Source organism: Macaca mulatta, chromosome X (genome assembly GCF_049350105.2).
Source record: "Macaca mulatta isolate MMU2019108-1 chromosome X, T2T-MMU8v2.0, whole genome shotgun sequence".
Lineage (NCBI taxonomy): Eukaryota > Metazoa > Chordata > Mammalia > Primates > Cercopithecidae > Macaca > Macaca mulatta.
Genome location: NC_133426.1, coordinates 1,065,810 through 1,085,427, shown reverse-complemented (window position 1 = coordinate 1,085,427; position 19,618 = coordinate 1,065,810). Strand labels below are relative to the sequence as shown.

The 19,618-nt window shown below is 47.0% G+C and overlaps 1 protein-coding gene across 5 annotated transcripts in view; it reads right to left on the bottom strand.

Annotated features, from left to right (window-relative positions):
- LOC106995137 (granulocyte-macrophage colony-stimulating factor receptor subunit alpha) overlaps positions 1-19,618 on the bottom strand; it is an 81,758-nt gene that overhangs the window by 17,913 nt on the left and 44,227 nt on the right. For 2 of the 5 annotated variants that reach the window (XM_077988160.1, XM_077988159.1), the window contains 6 exons: positions 14,307-14,370; positions 9,760-9,824; positions 8,146-8,247; positions 5,146-5,267; positions 2,342-2,465; positions 2,089-2,218 (listed from right to left, as the gene is read on the bottom strand). In XM_077988160.1, the coding sequence (XP_077844286.1) occupies positions 2,089-2,218; positions 2,342-2,465; positions 5,146-5,267; positions 8,146-8,247; positions 9,760-9,824; positions 14,307-14,370 (607 nt within the window). The remainder of the gene's footprint in view (positions 1-2,088; positions 2,219-2,341; positions 2,466-5,145; positions 5,268-8,145; positions 8,248-9,759; positions 9,825-14,306; positions 14,371-19,618) is intronic. The other 3 variants (XM_077988158.1, XM_077988161.1, XM_077988162.1) reach the window with 2 other exon arrangements.

Sequence of the window (19,618 nt, the reverse complement as noted above, 5' to 3'; positions counted from 1 at the left end):
AAACACAAAACAAAACAACACCACAAAACAAAAACAGCAAAACACGAAACAAAAAAACACAGAAACACAAAACAAACGAAAACAAACACAAAACAAAACAAAAACACAAAACAAAAACAGCAAAACACGAAACAAAAAAACACAAAAACACAAAACAAATGAAAACAAACACAAAACAAAACAAAAACACAAAACAAAACAAAAACACAAAACAGAAACAGCAAAACATGAAACAAAAAAACACAAAAACACCAACACAAAACAAAACAGAAACAAGCACAAAAAAAACCAAAAACACAAAACAAAAACACAAAAACACGAAACGAAACAAAACACAAAACAAAACAAAAACAAACACAAAACACAAAAACCCAAAACAGAAAAACAACACAAAAGAAAACACAAAAACATAAAACAAAAAAACACACAAAACACAAACACAAAACAAACAGAAACAAGCACAAAACAAAACAAACACACAAAAACATGAAACAAAAAAACACGAAAACACAAAAGAAAAACACAAAAACACACACAAAAAACAAAACAAAAAACCACAAAACCACAAAACAAAACAAAAAGAAACACAAAAGAAAACACAAGAAAACAGCACAAAACAAAACAAAATAAAAAACAGGCTCAGTGCACTGGCTTGCACCTGTCATCCCAGCACTTTGGGAGGTTGAGGTAGGCGGATCACCTGAGGTCAGGAGTTCAAGACCAGCCTGGCCAGCACAGTGAAACTCTGTCTCTACTAAAAATACAAAAATTAGCTGGGCGTGGTGGCGGCACCTGTAATCCCAGCTGCCAGGGAGGCTGAGGCAGGAGAATCGCTTGAACCCGGGAGGGAGGTGCAGGTTGCAGGGAGCGGAGATGGCACCACTGCACTCCAGCCTGGGTGACAGAGCGAGACTCTGTCTCTAAATAAATATATGGGGCCTGGTGTGGTGGTTCGCGCCTGTAATTCCAACACTTTGGGAGGCCAAGGCAGGCAGATCACTGCAGGTCAGGAGTTCGAGACCAGCCTGGGCAGCATGGCAAAACCCCGTCTCTACCAAAAATACAAAAATTAGCCGGATGTGGCGGCGGGCGCCTGTCATCCCAGCTACTTGGGAAGCTGAGGCAGGAAAACTGCTTGAACCCAGGAGGCCGAGGTTGCAGTGAGCCGAGTTGGTACCGTTGCACTCCAGCCTGGGCAACAGAGCAAGATCATGTCTCAGAAAAAGAGAGAGAAAGAAAGAAAGAAAGAAGGAAGGAAGCAAGGAAGAAAGGAAGGAAGGAAGGAAGGAAGGAAGGAAGGAAGGAAGAAAGAAAGAAAGAAAGAAGAAAGAAAGAAGAAAGAAAGAAAGAGGGAGGGAAGGAAAGAAGGAAGGAAGGAAGGAAAAGGAAAGGAAGGGAAAGGAAAGAAAGAAAGGAAGGAAGGAAAGAAAGAAAGGAAGGAAGGAATGAAAAGGAAAGGAAGGGAAAGGAAGGGAAAGGAAAGAAAGAAAGGAAGGAAAGAAGGAAGGAAGGAAAGAAAGAAAGAGGGGAGGAAGGAAGGAAGGAAAAGGAAAGGAAGGGAAAGGAAGGGAAAGGGAAGAAAGAAAGGAAGGAAGGAAGGAAGGAAAGGAAGGAAGGAAGAAAGAAAGAAAGAAAGAAAGAGGGAGGGAGGGAGGGAAGGAAGGAAGGAAAAGGAAAGGAAGGGAAAGGAAGGGAAAGGAAGGAAAGAAATGAAGGAAAGAAGGAAGGAAGGAAAGAAAGAAAGAGAGGGAAGAAAGAAAGAGGGAAGGAAGGAAGGAAGGAAAGAAAGAAAGGAAGGAAGGAAGGAAAAGAAGGAAGGAAGGAAGAAAGAAAGAGAGAGAGAGAAAGAAAGAAAGAAAGAGGGAGGGAGGGAAGGAAGGAAGGAAAAGGAAAGGAAGGGAAAGGAAAGAAAGAAATAAAGGAAGGAAGGAAGGAAAGAAAGAAAGAAAGAAAGGAAAGAAAGAAAGAAAGAGGGAAGGAAGGAAGGAAGGAAAGAAAGAAAGAAAGAAAGAAGAAAGAAAGAAAACAACATGATTTTCCTCCCATCCCTGCATTCCTCATAATTCTGCACATGAGGCGAACACTTACTTTGAGTTTTGTATGTACAGAAAATACTGGACGTCACGGGGGGCCGTGGGACCCCTCGCCCAGGTGCAGTTCATGAAATCCACATTGTAGATGAAGCAGGAGAAATTCTGGGCCGCGGTGCCCTCCCTTCCTGGGAAGAGGCAGAAGCAGAATAATGTTCAGGATAAAGTTCAGCGGGATGTCAGTAGATGCTGGCAGGCTGGTGGTCAGGGGGGTTAGTGCTGAGAACCGATCCCTGAACTGTTGTCCTTACCTGAGTTTGGATACAGCAGTTTTTCTTGAAACGTTCTCTGGCTGGTGTTCACGTGAACCTCAAACGTGACCCCTCCGTGCAGACAAATTTCACGAAACGTGCATGAACATTCTTTGTTAGTGACCTGAAGAGTTGCAAGCAGACAGAGCCGATGACCAAACAACGTTCTCTCCCTTTAGTTCTTTGTTTTGAGACGGAGTCTCGCTCTGTCGCCCAGGCTGGAGGGCAGTGGCACAATCTCAGCTCACTGCAAGGTCTGCCTCCAGGGTTCATGCCATTCTCTGCCTCAGCCTCCCTGAGTAGCTGGGACTATAGGCACCTGCCACCACGCCCGGCTAGTTTTTAGATTTTTAGTAGAGACGGGGTTTCACCATGTTGACCAGGTTGGTCTCGAACTCCTGACCTCATGATCCACCTGCCTCGGCCTCCCAAAGTGCTGGGATGACAGGCGTGAGCTGCCGCACCCGGCCATGGTATTGGTTTTTACCTGCATTTGGCAACACCCGCCTACCTCCCTTTGTGAAATCGTCTCCCTAAGCTTCCTCCGAGGACTCTGAGGTCTTGCGGGTGAAAACTCAATGTTATACTCTAGCAATGCTGAAAATATCAAACTAGAGGCTGGGTGCGGTGGCTCACGCCTGTAATCCCACAATTTGGGAGGCCGAGGCGGGTGGATTACTTGAGGTCAGGAGTTCGAGACCACCATGGCCAACATGGTGAAACCCGGTCTCTACTAAAAATAAAAATAATTAGCCAGGTGTGGTGGCAGGTGCCTTTAATCCCAGCTACTCGGAAGGCTGAGGCAGGAGAATCTCTTGAACCCGGGGGGCACAGGTTGCAGTGAGCTGAGATTGTGCCACTGCACTCCAGCCTGGGTGATACAGCAAGACTCCATCCCCCCCAAAAAAAGGCCGGGCGCGGTGCCTCACACCTGTCATGCCAGCACTTTGGGAGGCCGAGGCGGGCGCGGATCACGAGGTCAGGAGTTCGAGACCAGCCTGACCAACATGGTGAAACCCCATCTCTACTAAAAATACAAAAAGTAGCCGCGCATGGTGGTGGGCGCCTGTAATCACAGTTATTCGGGAGGCTGAAGCAGGAGAATCCCTTGAACCCAGGAGGCGGAGGTTGCAGGGAGCCGAGATCGTGCCACCGCACTGCAGCCTGGGCAACAAGAGCGAAATTCCATCTCCAAAAAAATATATATCTATATATCTCTATATCTATATATATCTCTATATCTCTATATACATATATCTCTATATATCTCTATATCTCTATATCTTTATATCTCTATATATCTCTCTATATATATCTCTATATATCTCTATATCTTTATATCTCTATATATCTCTATATATCTCTATATCTCTATATATCTCTATATCTCTATATATCTATATATATCTATATATCTATATATATCTATATATCTATATATATCTATATATATCTATATATCTATATATCTATATATATCTATATATCTATATATATCTATATATCTATATATATCTATATATCTATATATATCTATATATCTATATATATCTATACATATCTATATATCTATATATATCTATACATCTATATATATCTCTATATATCTATACATCTATATATCTATATATATCTCTATATATCTATATATCTATATATATCTATATATCTATATATCTATATATATCTATATATCTATATCTATATATATCTATATATCTATATATATCTATATATCTATATATCTATATATCTATATATATCTATATATCTATATATCTATATATCTCTATATATATCTATATATCTATATATTTCTATATATATCTATATATCTATATATGTATCTATATATATCTATATATGTATCTATATATATCTATGTCATCTGGGGTAACATAGGAAGATCATCCATCCATCCGTCTAATATGTATAGAATTATCAATCTACCGATCATGTATTATCACCTATCTAGTAGTCAAAAAATTATCTATCACCTACCTATCGATCGTCTATATTTCTCTGTTCCTCTCCTTCCTCTTTATTCTCTGTGTGTTTCTCCCTCCTTCCCTCCCCTCTCCCCGCTCTTCTGTCTCTGTCTCTTGTGTTTCAAAAGCCCTGACCTTAATCCCTTGGGAGGCCACGACGGTGAAACACTGACGAAATCTCAGACAGTTTACTTTTCTCCAACCTTCTTCGACCACAGACGCAGACTCACCTCCAACTGCACTTACCAGGATTTCTCGGGCTAAAATACGGTGGAACACGCTCACCCCAGAGAATCAGCCTGTGATACACACTGTGGACGTGAACTAACAGAACTTTCCCAGCCTACTTGAGATTATGGCTCCCATGTTTCTCCAAATACCGCACTTGTGCTGTCTGTGTCCGTGGCCCTCTCGCTTTAATTTAATTTAATTTATTATGATCATTATGTTTCGAGATGGAAACATAATGAGTTTCGCTCTTGTTGCCCAGGCTGCAGGGCTGTGGCACCATCTCGGCTCACCACAACCTCCGCCTCCCAGGTTCAAGCAATTCTCCTGCCTCAGCCTCCGGAGTAGCTGGGATGACAGGTGCGCACAACCACGCCCGGCTAATTTTGTATTTGTAGTAGAGACGGGGTTTCACCGTGTTGGTCAGGCTGGTCTCCAGCTCCCGATCTCAGGTGATCCACCCGCCTCGTCCTCCCAAAGTGCTGGGATGACAGGCGTGAGCCACCGCACCTGGCCGGTCCTGTTGCTTTTAAGTCAGAAAGGGCTGTGTGTAAAGGACAGGGGTTGAGCATGGGAAATTGGTCTCACCCTGGGTTCCACGACTCTGTCCTTCTTGTCAGTTAGGAAACACCTGCTGAACGTTGTGTTTTCTTGGCAGTCCCAGGTTAAATTCATCGTCCTGGCGTCGAACCTCACATTGAGGCTAGAGGCTACAAGGAGTGGGCCCTGAATTCAGAATTTCCTCTTTTCCTGTTTCCTTTTTCTTTTCCCTTCCTCCCTCCCACCCTCCCTCCCTCCCTTCCTTCCTTCCTTCCTTCCTTCCTTCCTTCAATCCCTCCCTCCCTCCCTCCTTTCTTTCTTTTCTTTCTCTCTTTCTTTTCTTTCTTTCTCTTCCCTCTCTCTCTCTCTCCTCGGTCTCTCTCTCTCTCTTTTCTTTTTTTTTTTTTTTGAGATGTAGTCTCGCTCTATCACCCAGGCTGGGGTGCAGTGGCCGGATCTCAGCTCACTGCAAGCTCCACCTCCCGGGTTCACGCCATTCTCCTGCCTCAGCCTCCCGAGCAGCTGGGACTACAGGCACCCACCACCATGCCCGGCTAATTTTTGTATTTTTAGTAGAGACGGGGTTTCACCGTGTTGGTCAGGCTGGTCTCGAACTCCCGACCTCAGGTGATCCACCCGCCTCGGCCTCCCAAGATTCCGGGATTACAGGCGGGAGCTACCGCGCCCGGCATTTCCTGTTTTTTCTCTTCCCGCCTGGCTCTAGGAGGTGAAGTTCACGGCTGGAACCTGCTGAGTTTCCTCTGTCACCCACATGGCCCCAGGACATCCCACATCCTCAGGAATCTGTTCCTCCCTTGTCCACCTTCCCTCCTTTCCTCAGCCCCCTTTGCTGTTTCTGAAAAAAGGAGATGTCTACAGCAGAAATACTCAAAAACCACCTGAACACTGGAGGAGGTGGCTCACGCCTCCAATCCCAGCATTTTGGGAGGCTGAGGCAAAAAACTGGCTTAAGCCCAGTAGATTGAGATCAGCCTGGGCAACACAGCAAGACTGCATCTCTGAAAAAAACACAGTTTTTTAAAAGTTTAAATTAGGCAGGCGTGGTGCTGCACACCCGCAATCCCAGCCCTTTGGGAGGCCGAGGCGGGCGGATCACCTGAGGTCACGAGTTCAAGACCAGCCTGGCCAACATGGTGAAACCCCGTCTCTACTAAAAATACAAAAAAATTAGCCGGGTGTGGTGGTGGACGCCTGGAATCCCACCTGCTCCGGAGGCTGAGGCGGGAGAATGGCGTGAACCCGGGAGGTGGAGATTGCAGTGAGCCGAGGTCACGCTATTGCACTCCAGCCTGGGAGACAGAGCAAGACTCCATCTCAAAAAAAAAAAATAATAATAATAAAATAAAAAACCAGTCTTTGCAACATAGCAAGACTCCATCTCTACAAAATAAAAATAAAAATAAAATATTAAATTAGCTTGGCATGGTGGTGCATGTCTGCAGTCCCAGCTACTCGGGAGGCCGAAGGGGCAGGTTCTCTTGATCCCAGAAAGTTGAGGCTGCAGCGACCCGAGATCGCGCCACTGCACTCCAGACGGGGTGACAGAGCGAGACCCTGTCTCAAAAAAAAAAAAAAAAAGAAAAGAAAAAAAAAAAAAAAGGGAGAAAGAAAACCACCTGAATGAGAACAGGCAAAGGCGCTATCCAGAGTGATGAGGCTCAGAACTCGGTTCCCAAATTACGGAACCTTGGCAGTTTAAAATAAAACTGACGGAATGTGAGAAAATTGCAGACACAGAAAAGCTGTCTTTGTCTGTCTTCCCTGAACCAGGTCACAAAATATCTGCAAATATTTTCCTGAAGCAGACCTGACACCCTCAGTCCAGAGGGTCCCTCCCTGAAATGCAAATCAAAACCACAACGAGATATCATTCCACACCAGTCACAATGGCTATTATTAAAAAGTCAAAAAACAAGAAGCTGGGCGCGGTGGCTCACGCCTGCAATCCCAGCACTTTGGGAGGCCGAGGCAGGTGGATCACATAAGGCCAGGAATTTGAGACCAGCCTGGTCAACATGACAAAACCCCATCTCTCCTAAAAATACAAAAATTAGCTGGGCATGGTGGCGGGCGCCTGTAGTCCCAGCTACTCGGGAGGCTGAGGCAGAAGAATCGCTTGAACCCAGGAGGATGAATTCGCAGGGAGCCAAGACTGAGCCACTGCACTCCAGCCTGGGCAACAAGAGCGAGACTCTGAAGAGAAAGAAAAAGAAAAAGAAAGAAAGACAGACAGAAAGAAAGAAAGAAATAAAGAAAGAAAGAGAGAGAGGGAGAAAGAAAGAAGGAAAGAAAGAAAGAAGGAAAGAAAGAAAGAGAGAGAAAGAAGGAAAGAAAGAAAGAAAGAAAGAAGGAAAGAGAGAAAGAAAGAGAGAAAGAAAGGAGAGAAAGAAAGAAGGAGAAAGAAAGAAAGAAAAAAGAAAGAAAGGGAAAGAAAGAAAGAGAGAAAGAAGGGAGGGAAGGAAGGAAGGAAGGAAAGAAAGAAACAATGGAAGGAAGAAACAGAGAGAGGGAAGGAGGGAAGGAAGGAAAGAGAAAGAAAAAAGAAAGAAAAAGAAAGAGAAAAGAAATGAATCAGGAGGGAGAGAAGGATGGAAGGAAGGAGAGAAGGAAGGATGGAAGGAGGGAGGGTAGGAGGAAGAGAAGGAAGCAAGGGAGGGAAGAAGGGAGGAAGGAAAAAGGAAGGAAGCAAAGAACGAAGGAAGGAAGGAAGAAACACTTTGGCCCCAAGGAGACCTGGGTCCTCATCTTGGCCCCGTCACTACCTAGATGGTCTTTGGGTTACACCGTGGAGGTCTCTGAGCCTCTGTTTTCTCATCTGTAGAATGGGTGGATGGACATTAACAGCAGAAAAGGAGGTGAGGACAAGAGGAATTCTCAGCTTCTGGTGGGTCGGCTGGTGCTTACTGGGTCCCTCATAAACATTAGAGATGAAATGCAAATGCACCCAGGTATCCACGTAGGTCTCCAGATGCAAGACGTCTAAACGAGGGTTGCAGGGAAGGTTCAGCCACAGGTTTCCGTACTTACCCGGTTTCTCTGGGATCAGGAGGAATGCTGGCTGCAGCAGCTCACACAGTACAAGGCTTGTGACCAGGAGAAACATGCTGCTGGCCAGAGAGAAGGGAAGAGCTGCAGGACAGAAAGCGTCACACAGTGAGAAGCGTGGCTCTCCCAGGACATTCCTGGCAGGGGACCCCAGGGAGGTGATCTGGGGAAACAAACCAGCTGCTGACCTGGTCAAATGGGGGGTCGTGGCCAGCTGTGGAAGGTCTGCATGGCCATTATTCCGTCTCCCACGTGGGATTAGGACGTGGACATCTTTGGGACCATTGTTCTGTCTCCCACATGGGATTAGGATGTCGACATCTTTGGGGTCATTGCTCTGTCTACCACATGGGATTAGGATGTGGACATCTTTGGGGCCATTATTCTGTCTCCCACATGGGATTAGGACATGGACATCTTTGGGGCCATTATTCTGTCTCCCACATGGGATTAGGATGTGGACATCTTTGGGGCCAATATTCCGTCTCCCACATGGGATTAGGACGTGGACATCTTTGGGGCCATTATTCTGTCTCCCACATGGGATTAGGACGTGGACATCTTTGGGGCCATTATTCTGTTTCCCACATGGGATTAGGATGTGGACATCTTTGGGGCCATTTTTCTGTCTCCCACGTGGGGTTAGGACGTGGACATCTTTGGGGCCATTATTCTGTCTCCCATATGGGATTAGGACATGGACATCTTTGGGGCCATTATTCTGTCTCCCATATGGGATTAGGACGTGGACATCTTTGGGGCCATTATTCTGTCTCCCACATGGGATTAGGACATGGACATTTTTGGGACCATTATTCTGTCAACCACATGAAAATTAGGACATGGACATCTTTGGGACCATTATTCTGTCTCCCACATGGGGATTAGGACGTGGACATCTTTGGCATCTCAAGAGGGTCAATCTAGTGTCAAGCTTCCATGTTTCATGGGTCATGGCTCAGCTGACCTTCACGAGGGAACCCACGGCTGACACTAAAGGCAGGTTCTGACACTCTTCAAGGAAGTTGCAGTGACTTTTATTCATTTCTCATAGCTTTTACTTTCTGTTAATAATTAGTGGATTTGGGGGAACAAAACAAGAAAGGATGGCTCAGATTTTCATTTTGATAACTTTTTTTTTTCTTGTTTTGCTCTTTTGTAATTTTTTTTTTTTTTTTGAGACGGAGTCTGGCTCTGTTGCCCAGGCTGGAGTGCAGTGGCGCGATCTCGGCTCACTGCAACCTCCGCCTCCCAGGTTCATGCCATTCTCCTGCCTCAGCCTCCCGAGTAGCTGGGACTACAGGTGCCCGCCACCTCGCCTGGCTAATTTTTTTTTTTTTGTATTTTTATTAGAGATGGGGTTTCATCATGTTAGCCAGGATGGTCTCGATCTCCTGACCTCATGATCCACCTGCCTCGGCCTCCCAAAGTGCTGGGATGACAGGCGTGAGCCACCGCGCCCGGCCCTGCTCTTTTATACTTTTTAAAAAATCTTGACTTTTGCAACAGCTATAACAGGCAAGTGAAAAAAAAAGAAAAAAAAGAGGAAGAAAAAAAGAGTGAGTACATAAAACGACATGAATGAATTTTAAATACTTATGACTAAGTGAGAGAAGCCACGTTGCGATGGCTGCAGACTGAGTCGTGCTGACACTTGGACACTGTGGAAAAGACAAAATCATGGAAATAGTAAAAAGATGAGGAGTTGGTAGGCGTTGGGCAGAGGGAGGGATGAATACATGGACCTCAGAGGATTTTTAGGGCAGTGAAACTACTCTTGATACTTCTTTATGCAGAAAGAGGAAGAAGAAGAAGAAGAAGAGGAAGAAGAAGGAGGAGGAGGAGGAGGAGAAGGAGGAGGAGAAGGAGGAGGAGAAGGAGAAGGAGGAGGAGAAAGAGCAGGAGGAGAAGGAGCAGGAGGAGGAGGAGAAGGAGCAGGAGGAGGAGGAGCAGGAGGAGGAGGAGGAGGAGGAGAAGGAGCAGGAGGAGAAGGAGGAGGAGGAGAAGGAGGAGGAGGAGAAGAAGCAGGAGGAGGAGAAGAAGCAGGAGAAGGAGCAGGAGGAGGAGGAGGAGAAGGAGCAGGAGGAGAAGGAGCAGGAGGAGAAGGAGGAGGAGGAGAAGGTGGAGGAGGAGAAGAAGCAGGAGGAGGAGAAGAAGCAGGAGAAGGAGCAGGAGGAGGAGGAGGAGAAGGAGCAGGAGGAGAAGGAGGAGGAGGAGAAGGAGGAGGAGGAGGAGAAGGAGCAGGAGGAGAAGGTGGAGGAGGAGAAGAAGCAGGAGAAGGAACAGGAGGAGGAGGAGGAGAAGGAGCAGGAGGAGAAGGAGCAGGAGGAGGAGGAGCAGGAGGAGGAGGAGAAGGAGGAGGAGGAGAAGGAGGAGGAGGAGAAGGAGAAGGAGCAGGAGGAGAAGGAGCAGGAGGAGAAGGAGCAGGAGGAGAAGGAGCAGGAGGAGGAGGAGGAGAAGAAGGAGCAGGAGGAGAAGGAGAAGGAGCAGGAGGAGGAGGAAGAGAAGGAGGAGAAAAGAAGCTACTCTGTATGATTCTACAAATGTTGGATCCATGTCATTATACTTTTATCCAAGCCCATAAGGACGAAGAAGAAAAAAGAGGAGGAGAAGGAGGAGGAAGAAGAAGAAAGAAGGGGAAGGAGAAGAAGAAGAAAGAAGAAGGAGGAGGAGGAAGAAGAGGAGGAGGGGGAGAAGTAGAAGGAAGAAGAGGAGGAGGAGGAGGAGCTACAAACTCAACCAATTGTCACCAGAAAATATTTAAATTCATTTATAACCTGGAAGCCCCCATTTTGAGATGTTCCCCCTTTATGGACCAAACTAATGTATTTCTTTCTTTCTTTTTTTTTCTTTCACTCTTGTCTCCAGGCTGGAGTGCAGCGGCGCAATCTCGGCTCACTGCAACCTCCGCCTCCCGGGTTCAAGTGATTCTCCTGCTTCAGCCTCCCGAGTAGCTGGGATTACAGGTGCGCGCCATCATGCCCAGCTAATTTTGTATTTTTAGTAGAGATGGGTTTTTGCCAAGTTGGGCAGGCTGGGCTCGAACTCCTGACTTCAGGTGATCCACCAGCCTCAGCTTTTCAAAGTGCTGAGATGACAGGCGTGAGCCACTGTGCCGGGCCTTTGTAGCATCTTTAGATCAAGCGTCTGCGCCTGGTGGAAACCACCTGGCCATTCTGTGGTTCCTGCTCCAAACCTTCTCTTTCAAAGATTGCATCTCTCGGCCAGGTGCAATGGCTCACGCCTGTCATCCCAGCACTCTGGGAGGCCGAGGCGGGCGGATCACGAGGTCAGGAGTTCGAGACCGGCCTGGCTAACATGGTGAAACCCCGTCTTTACTAAAAATACAAAAACTAGCCGGACGTGGTGGCGGGCGCCTGTCATCCCAGCTACCCAGGAGGCTGAGGCAGAAGAATCGCTGGAACCCCGGGAGGCGGGAGTTTGCACTGAGCCGAGATTGCAACTCAAAAATTAAAAAAAAAAACAAAAACAAAAACCAAAACGATTGTGTCTCTCAGACCGTTCCTCTGCAAGAGAAACCTCACTTGCTAAGGGGAAGTAAAAGCTTCGAGACCGCACCTGTTTCTTCTTCTCCTGCCCCCAGCTCATGTCTAGCCCACATGCATAGGCATGTGGCTGCCTCCTCCAGTGGACTGCGGCGCCCCGCTTCTCGGAGCCTGCTCTGAGGTCTTGCAACTGTTTCTCGGCGCTGGGCAGACTGGCCTGTGGCACCTTAGAGATGCACGTTCTGTTGGGGTGGGGCCTGACCTTGAGATTCACATACATATTCCCCAGGTGGTGTTAACAGGTGTAGAACTCTTGTTCCATGAGACTGGTCCCCTCTGCTGAGTCACTAAATGTTTGGGATATTTGCGAACTTCGCTTGCACTACCACTACTACTACTACTGATTATTATTATTGTTACTATTATTATTATTCTTATTTTGGAAAAGTCTTGCTCTGTCGCCCAGGCTGGAGTGCTAATGGCAAGATCTCGGCTCACTGCAACCTTCGCCTCCCAGTTTCAAGCGATTCTCCTGCCTCAGCCTCCCGAGTAGCTGGGATTACAGGCACCTGCCACCACACTCAGCTAATTTTTGTATTTTTAGTAGAGATGGGGTTTCCTGACCAGTTGGCCAGGCTGGTCTCAAACTCCTGATCTCAAGTGATCCTCCTGCCTCAGCCTCCCAAAGTGCTGGGATTATAGGCGTGAGCCACTACACCCACCTGCTACTTGTAAGCTTTCTAGGAAGCCAGCAGATGCCTCCCCAAATACGTCTGTAGAAGATGAGTATATGCCACCGCAAAACACATTTCACCCCAAAATATATTTATTTGACATATTTTGAAATGGACCTGTCTCTTGGCCAGGCGCGGTGGCTCGCGCCTGTCATCCCAGCACTTTGAGAAGCTCAGGTGGGCAGATCACTGGAGGCCAGGAGTTCAAGACCAACCTGGACAATATGGTGAAACCCCATCTCTACTAAAAATACAAAACTTAGCCGGGTGTGGTGGCGGGTGCCTGTACTCCCAGCTACTCGGGAGGCTGGGGCAGGAGAATCACTGAAACCCAGGAAGCAGAGGTTGCCGTGAGCTGAGATCGTGCCACTGCACAGCAGCCCGGGCAACAGAGCGAGACTCCGTCTCCAAAAATTAAAAATAAATACATAAATAAATAAATAAATACAAAACAAAAACCAAAACAAACAAACAAAACATAAAACCAAGCTACTGGCTGGGTGTGGTGGCTCACAGCTGTAATCTCAGTACTTTTGGAGGCTGAGGCAGGCAGATCATGTGAGGTCAAGAGTTCGAGACCAGCCTGGCCAACATGGTGAAACCCCGTGTCCACTGAAAAACAAAAACAGACAAACAAAATTTAGCCAGGTGTGGTGGCATACCTCTGTAATCCCAGCTACTTGGGAGGCTGAGGCAGGAGAATTGCTTCAACTCCGGAGGCAGAGGTTGCAGTGAGTTGAGATCGCTCCACTGCACTCCAGCCTGGGCGACAGAGTGAGGCTCTGTCTCAACAAATAAAACTAATAAAATAAAATAACCGGATACGGTGGCTCACGCCTGTAATTCCAGCACTTTGGGAGGCCGAGGTGAGCAGATCACATGAGGTCACGAGTTTGAGACCATCCTAGCCAATATGGTGAAACATTGTCACTACTAAAAATACAAAAATTAGCCAGGCGTGGTGGCGGGCGCCTGTAGTCCCAGCTACTCGGGAGGCTGAGGCAGGAGAATTGCTTGAACCGGGAGGCGGAGGTTGCAGTGAGCTGAGATCACGCCACTGCACTCCAGCCTAACAGCTTGAGCGAGGCTTCTTCTCAAAAAAATAAAATAAAATAAAAAGTAAAATAAGTAAACAAACAAACAAACAAACAAAAACGTATAAAACCAAGCTGCAGCCCAACCAGCTTGGATACGTGTTCTCAGGATCTCTTCAGACTATTTTCCCCAGGACTTGGTCACTCATATTTGGCTCAGAATAAACGTCTTTAAATATTTTGCAGTATTTGGCTGGTTTTTTTTTTTTTTTTTTAATTCTTTTGAGACGGACTGTCGGTCTTGTTGCCCAGGCTGGAGTGCAGTGGCGCGATCTCGGCTCACTGCGACCTCCGCCTCCCGGGTTCAAGCGATTCTCCTGCCTCGGCCTCCCGAGTAGCTGGGACGAGAGGCATGCGCCACTACACCCAGCTAATTTTTGTATTTTTAGCAGAGACGGGGTTTCACCATGTTGGCCAGGCTGGTCTCAAACTCCTGACCTCATGATCCCCCCAACTCAGCCTCCCAAAGTGCTGGGATGACAGGCGTGAGCCACCGTGCCCTGCCGTCTCTCTCTCTCTCTCTCTTTTTTTTTTTTGACAGGTTCATGTGTCTCTTCTGCCTGGAGACCCCTGTCCCGCTGCTTCAGGGGGATGTGCGCTGTCAGGAGGATGTGCGCTGTCAGGAGGATGTGCGCTGACATGTTAAATTTGTCATAGGTCAGACAGTTCCTCATTCAGATTCTTCTGCCCTGAGTTCTCACTTCTATCCTGGTTCATCATTACGGAGCCAAACATTTCAGTTCTTTAGACTTCACTTAAAAAAAAAAAATCCCCAACCACATTACCGACAGCCCAAAGGAAGCACGTACAGGGTTCTACGCAAGCATCTCCGCTTCTCGAATCGGCTGTCTCCACGGCTTTTCCTGCTGTAAACTGTGAAAGGTAAATAAATCTCAGGACCCCAACATCACCAAGGCAAGGGAAAGGTCATACTGGAAACTGGCTCAGGCAAACCTGTCTCCCGTTTTATTCGTAAATAAGGTACTACAAAGATTTTTAAAATTACATACCAGGGCCGGGCGCGGTGGCTCACGCCTATAATCCCAGCATTTTGGGAGGCCGAGGCTGGTGGATCACTTAAAGTCAGGAGTTCGAGACCAGCCTGGCCAACATGGTGAAACCCTGTCTCTGCTAAAAATACAAAAAGTAGCCAGGTGTGGTGACGGGTACCTGTAATCCCAGCTACTCTGGAGGCTGAGGCAGAAGGCAGGAGAATCGCTTGAACCCGGGAGGTGGAGGTTGTAGTGAGCCGAGATTGCGCCATTGCACTGCAGCCGGGGTGACAGAGCAAGACTGGATCAACCCCCCAAAAAAGAACGAAAGCAAATTGTGCCCTAAGCACCTGTCATCACGAATTCCTGAGGCTCTGCCATAGGCCCACGTCCTTAACCTCAGCAAAATAAACTCTCTAAATGGACTGAGACCTGTCTCTGATACGCCTTTTTTTTTTTTTTTTTTTTTTTTTTTTTTTTTTTTTTTTGGTTTGACAGGACGTTTTGCGCTCATGGAAAATTATGCAATATTTTTACGTTTGATATGTACTGCTTATCCTTTTTTTTTCTCTTCTTCTTTTTTGTGTTTACAGAATGGGTTTTCTTTCCCCTTTCTGGAAATTTTCGGTTGATCCTAAAATAGAGTCTGCCTCGCTTCCTTCTCGGATTCAAAGCAAGAATGATGGAGAGTGAGGGAAATCATGATATTTTACCCCAAAACAGGGCTCCGTGGTATAATGAGGATTTTTAATTAAAAACCCTTTGGTCCCGGGCACAGTGGCTCACGCCTGTAATCCCAGCACTTTGGGAGACCCGGGCGGGTGGATCACCTGAGGTCAGGAGATCGAGACTATCCTGGCCAACACGGTGAAACCCCGTCTCTACTAAAAATACAAAAATTAGCCGGGCGTGGTGGCAGATGCCTGTACTCCCAGCTACTCGGGAGACTGAGGCAGGAGAATCGCTTGAACCCGGGAGGCGGAGGTTGCAGTGAGCCGAGATCGCACCACTACACACCAGCCTGGTGACAGAGCAAGACCCCATCTCAAAACAAACAAACAAACAAGAGCAAAACAACACAACAAAAAAAACCCCTTTGATATCAAAAAAACCCCTTTGATATCAACAACCTCTGGAAGACATTTTCTCCTACCTCCATAACAATAGGACGGACCTTCCAAGGAGAACAATTGTTCTTGTTTTTTTGTTTGCTTGTTTGTTTGTTTTTTCCTGTTATCTCATTATCTGTTATAGAAAAAAAGACCAAGATCTTTTTTCCTTTTTTTTTTTTTTTGGAGATAGAGTCTTGGACTGTCGCCCAGGCTGGAGTGCAGTGGCACAATCTTGGCTCATTGCAACTTCCGCCACCCAGGTTCAAGCCATTCTCCTGCCTCAGCCTCCCAAGTAGCTGGGAAGACATGCACCCACCACTGCACCCAGCTAATTTTGTATTTTTAGTAGAGACAGGGTTACACCATGTTGGAGAGGCTGGTCTCGAACTCCTGACCTCAGGTGACTCCACCAGCCTCAGCCTCCCAAAGTGCTGGGATTACAGGCGTGAGCCACTGCGCCAGGCTGACAAATGTTTTATATTCAGATCTTAGTTAATCTCTTAAGGATTGGGAGGGTCTGGAAGAAAAAGATCCAGCTGTGTCCAGCTATGTTAATACAGATTATTATTATTATTATTATTTATACACAGATTCACTCTGACAAGATGGCATGATCTCAGCTCACTGCAACCTTTGTTTCCTGAGTTCAAGCGATTCTCCTTCCTCAGCCTCCTGAGTAGCTGGGATTACAGGCGCATGCCACCACGTCCAGCTAATTTTTTGTATTTTTTGTGTTTTTACTAGAGACGGGTTTTCACCATGTTGGCCAGGCTGGTCTCGAACGCCTGACCTCAGGTAGCCCGCTAGCCTCGGCCTGCTGGGATTACAGGCGTGAGCCCCCACCCCCAGCAGAGATTCTTTACAGATGAAAATTTTCTCTAACAAAGGACAGCTTTGGGGGGTCATTCCAAAATATGGCAAAGAAGGCTGGGCACGGTGGCTCATGCCCCTAATCCCAGCACTTTGGGAGGTTGAGGCAGGTGGATCACCTGAGGTCAGGAGTGCGAGACCAGCCTGGCCATCACGGTGAAATCCCATCTCTACTAAATAATAATAACAATAATAATAATAATAATAAACATTATCTGGGCACGATGGCTCATGCGTATTAACCCAGCTGTTTGGAAGGCTGAGGCAGAAGAACTTCTTGAACCTGGAAGACGGAGGTTGCAGGGAGCCAAGACTGCACCACTGCACTCCAGCCTTGAAAACAGAATGAGACTGTCTCAAAAGAAAAAAAAAAATAAAAGAAATACGAGTAAGAAACATGTTTTGGGGAAAAATATGTTGTTTTTTCTCTTTGTCTTGTAATGTTTGCCAGAGTGGGGTTGGAAGGTAAGTCACAATATATAGATATATTGTGGTATATTTATATATATATAATATATAGGGTAAAATAAATCCCATTTGATGAGAATTTATGGTCTGTAGGGCATGCCTCCCCAGCCAGACCCCTTAGATACGAATTTGGGCAACATAAAAAAAAAAAAAAAGTCAGAGGCCCAGTGTGGTGGCTCACCCCTGTAATCCCAGCACTGTGGGAGGCTGAGGCATGTGGATCACTTGAGGTCAGGAGTTCAAGACCAGCCTGGCCAACATGGTGAAATGTCGTCTCTACTAAAAATACAAAAATTAGCCAGGCAGTAGTGGTGGGCGCCTGTAATCTCAGCTACTCGGGAGGCTGAGGCAGGAGAATTGCTTGACCCTGGGAGGCGGAGACTGTGGTCAGGTGACATTGCGCCACTGCACTCCAGTCTGGGCGACAGAGTGAGACTCCATCTCACAGAAAAAAAAAAAAAAAAAAAAAGGAAAGAAATAAAGAAAAGAAAAGACAGAGAAGAAGAAGCCGGGCACAGTGGCTCACGCCTATAATCCCAGCACTTTGGGAGGCCGAGGCAGGCGGATCACCTGAGGTCAGGAGTTCAAGACCAGCCTGGCCAACATGGAGAAACCCCGTCTCTACTAAAAATACAAAAATTAGCCGGGCATGGTGGCAGGTGCGTGTAGTCCCAGCTACTCAGGAGGCTGAGGCAGGAGAATCACTTGAACCCGGGAGGCGGAGGTTGCAGTGAGCCGAGATTGCACCACTGCACTCCAGCCTGGGCGACACAGCGAGATTCTGTCTCAACAAGAAGCGTGAAATCTGATTTAGCACACCTATAAAACACCCAACAAGCTGTCCAAATCCAGATTCTTACCACCCCAATCTCGGTGGTATCTAAGATGCTTCATTTCTGTCTTTTTAAAATGTGTAATAATTTAATCTTTTTATACACGCGGGGTGGGGGATCTTACTATGTTGCCCAGGCTGGTCTGGAATTCCTGGTCTCAAGCAATCCTCTTACCTCAGCCTTCCACAATTTTGGGATTACAGGCGTGGGCCACCATGCCTAGCCTCAAATGTTTATTTATTTATTTATTTTGAGATGGAGTCTCGCTCTGTCGCCCAGGCTGGAGTGCAGTGGCGCGATCTCGGCTCACTGCAACCTCCGCCTCCCGGGTTCAAGTGATTCTCCAGCCTCAGCCTCCCGAGTAGCTGGGATTACAGGCACCTGCCACCACACCCAGGTAATTTTGGGTATTTTTAGTAGACATGGGGTTTCACCATATTGGCCAGGCTGGTCTCGAACTCCCGACCTCAGGTGATCCACCCGCCTCGGCCTCCCAGAGTGCTGGGATCACATCCTACCGGCTTAGAAGGATTTCATCTTGAATGGGGGCTGGGAAAAAGGCGGCTGGGACAGGCTGGGCGGCATTCCCCGGAGGTCAGCCATTCCCCGACACAAGACATGTGAATAGATGAGTACTGTTTACTAAATAGACCCAGGACTGAACAGACACAGGAAATTCCTGATGTCTTGATATCTTCAGAACAAAAGCCTTCCTAGTTTAAGAATACGTTTCGCTTTAAAAATGATAATGATATTGGGCCAGGCGCGGTGGCCCACGCCAGTCATCCCACCCCTTTAGGAGGCTGAGGCAGGAGGACGGATTGGGTCTAGGAGTTCAAGACCAGCCTGGGAAACACAGTGAAACCCTCGTCCCTACAAAAATACAAATATCTGTCAGGAATGGTGGCATTGCCTTTGTCCCAGCTATTCGGGAGGCGGAGATGGGAGGATCGCTTGAGCCCAGGAATTCGAGACAGCAGTGAGCTGTGATTGCACCACTGCCCTCCAGCCTGGGTGACAGAGCCAGACGGCCTCAAAAAAAAAAAAAAAAAAAAAAGATAATATTGGTTATTGCAAAAGATAGACATGACAAAGATGAACCCTTTATCAGAAACCCTTGTAGCGGAGCATATCTCCCTGTGATTGTTTTCTTTAGTTATCTTTTTTTTTTTGAGACGGAGTTTTGCTCTTGTCGCCCAGGCTGGAGTGCAGTGGCACGATCTCGGCTCACTGCAACCTCCGCCTCCCGGGTTCAAGCGATTCTCCTGCCTCAGCCTCCTGAGTAGCTGGGATTACAGGCATGTATATGCCACCACGCCTGGCTAATTTTGTATTTTTAGTAGAGATGGGGTTTCTCCACGTTGGCCAGGCTGGTCTCGAACTCCTGACCTCAGGTGATCCACCCGCCTCGGCCTCCCAAAGTGCTGGGATGACAGGCGTGAGCCACTGCGCCTGGCCTTTTTACTTATCTTATATATAAACAAACATTGTAGCTGGGATATAGAAGGAAATCCACCTTCCTTTTCTGACTTTAGCAAATCCCCTAGTCTGTCCAGTGTCTAGCCATTTTCTCAGTCCTTTACTTTCTTTCATTTTTATTTTTATTTATTTTTATTTTATTTTTTTATGAGGCAGAGTATTTCTTGCTCTGTCACCAGGCTGGAGTGCCGTGGCACAATCCCGGCTCACTGCAACCTCCGCCTCCCGGGTTCAAGCGATTCTCCTGCCTCAGCCTCCGGAGTAGCTGGGATTACAGGCACCCACTGCCACGCCCGGCTAATTTTTTGTATTTTTAATAAAGATGTGGTTTCGCCGTGTTGGCCAGGCTGGTCTCGAACTCCTGAGT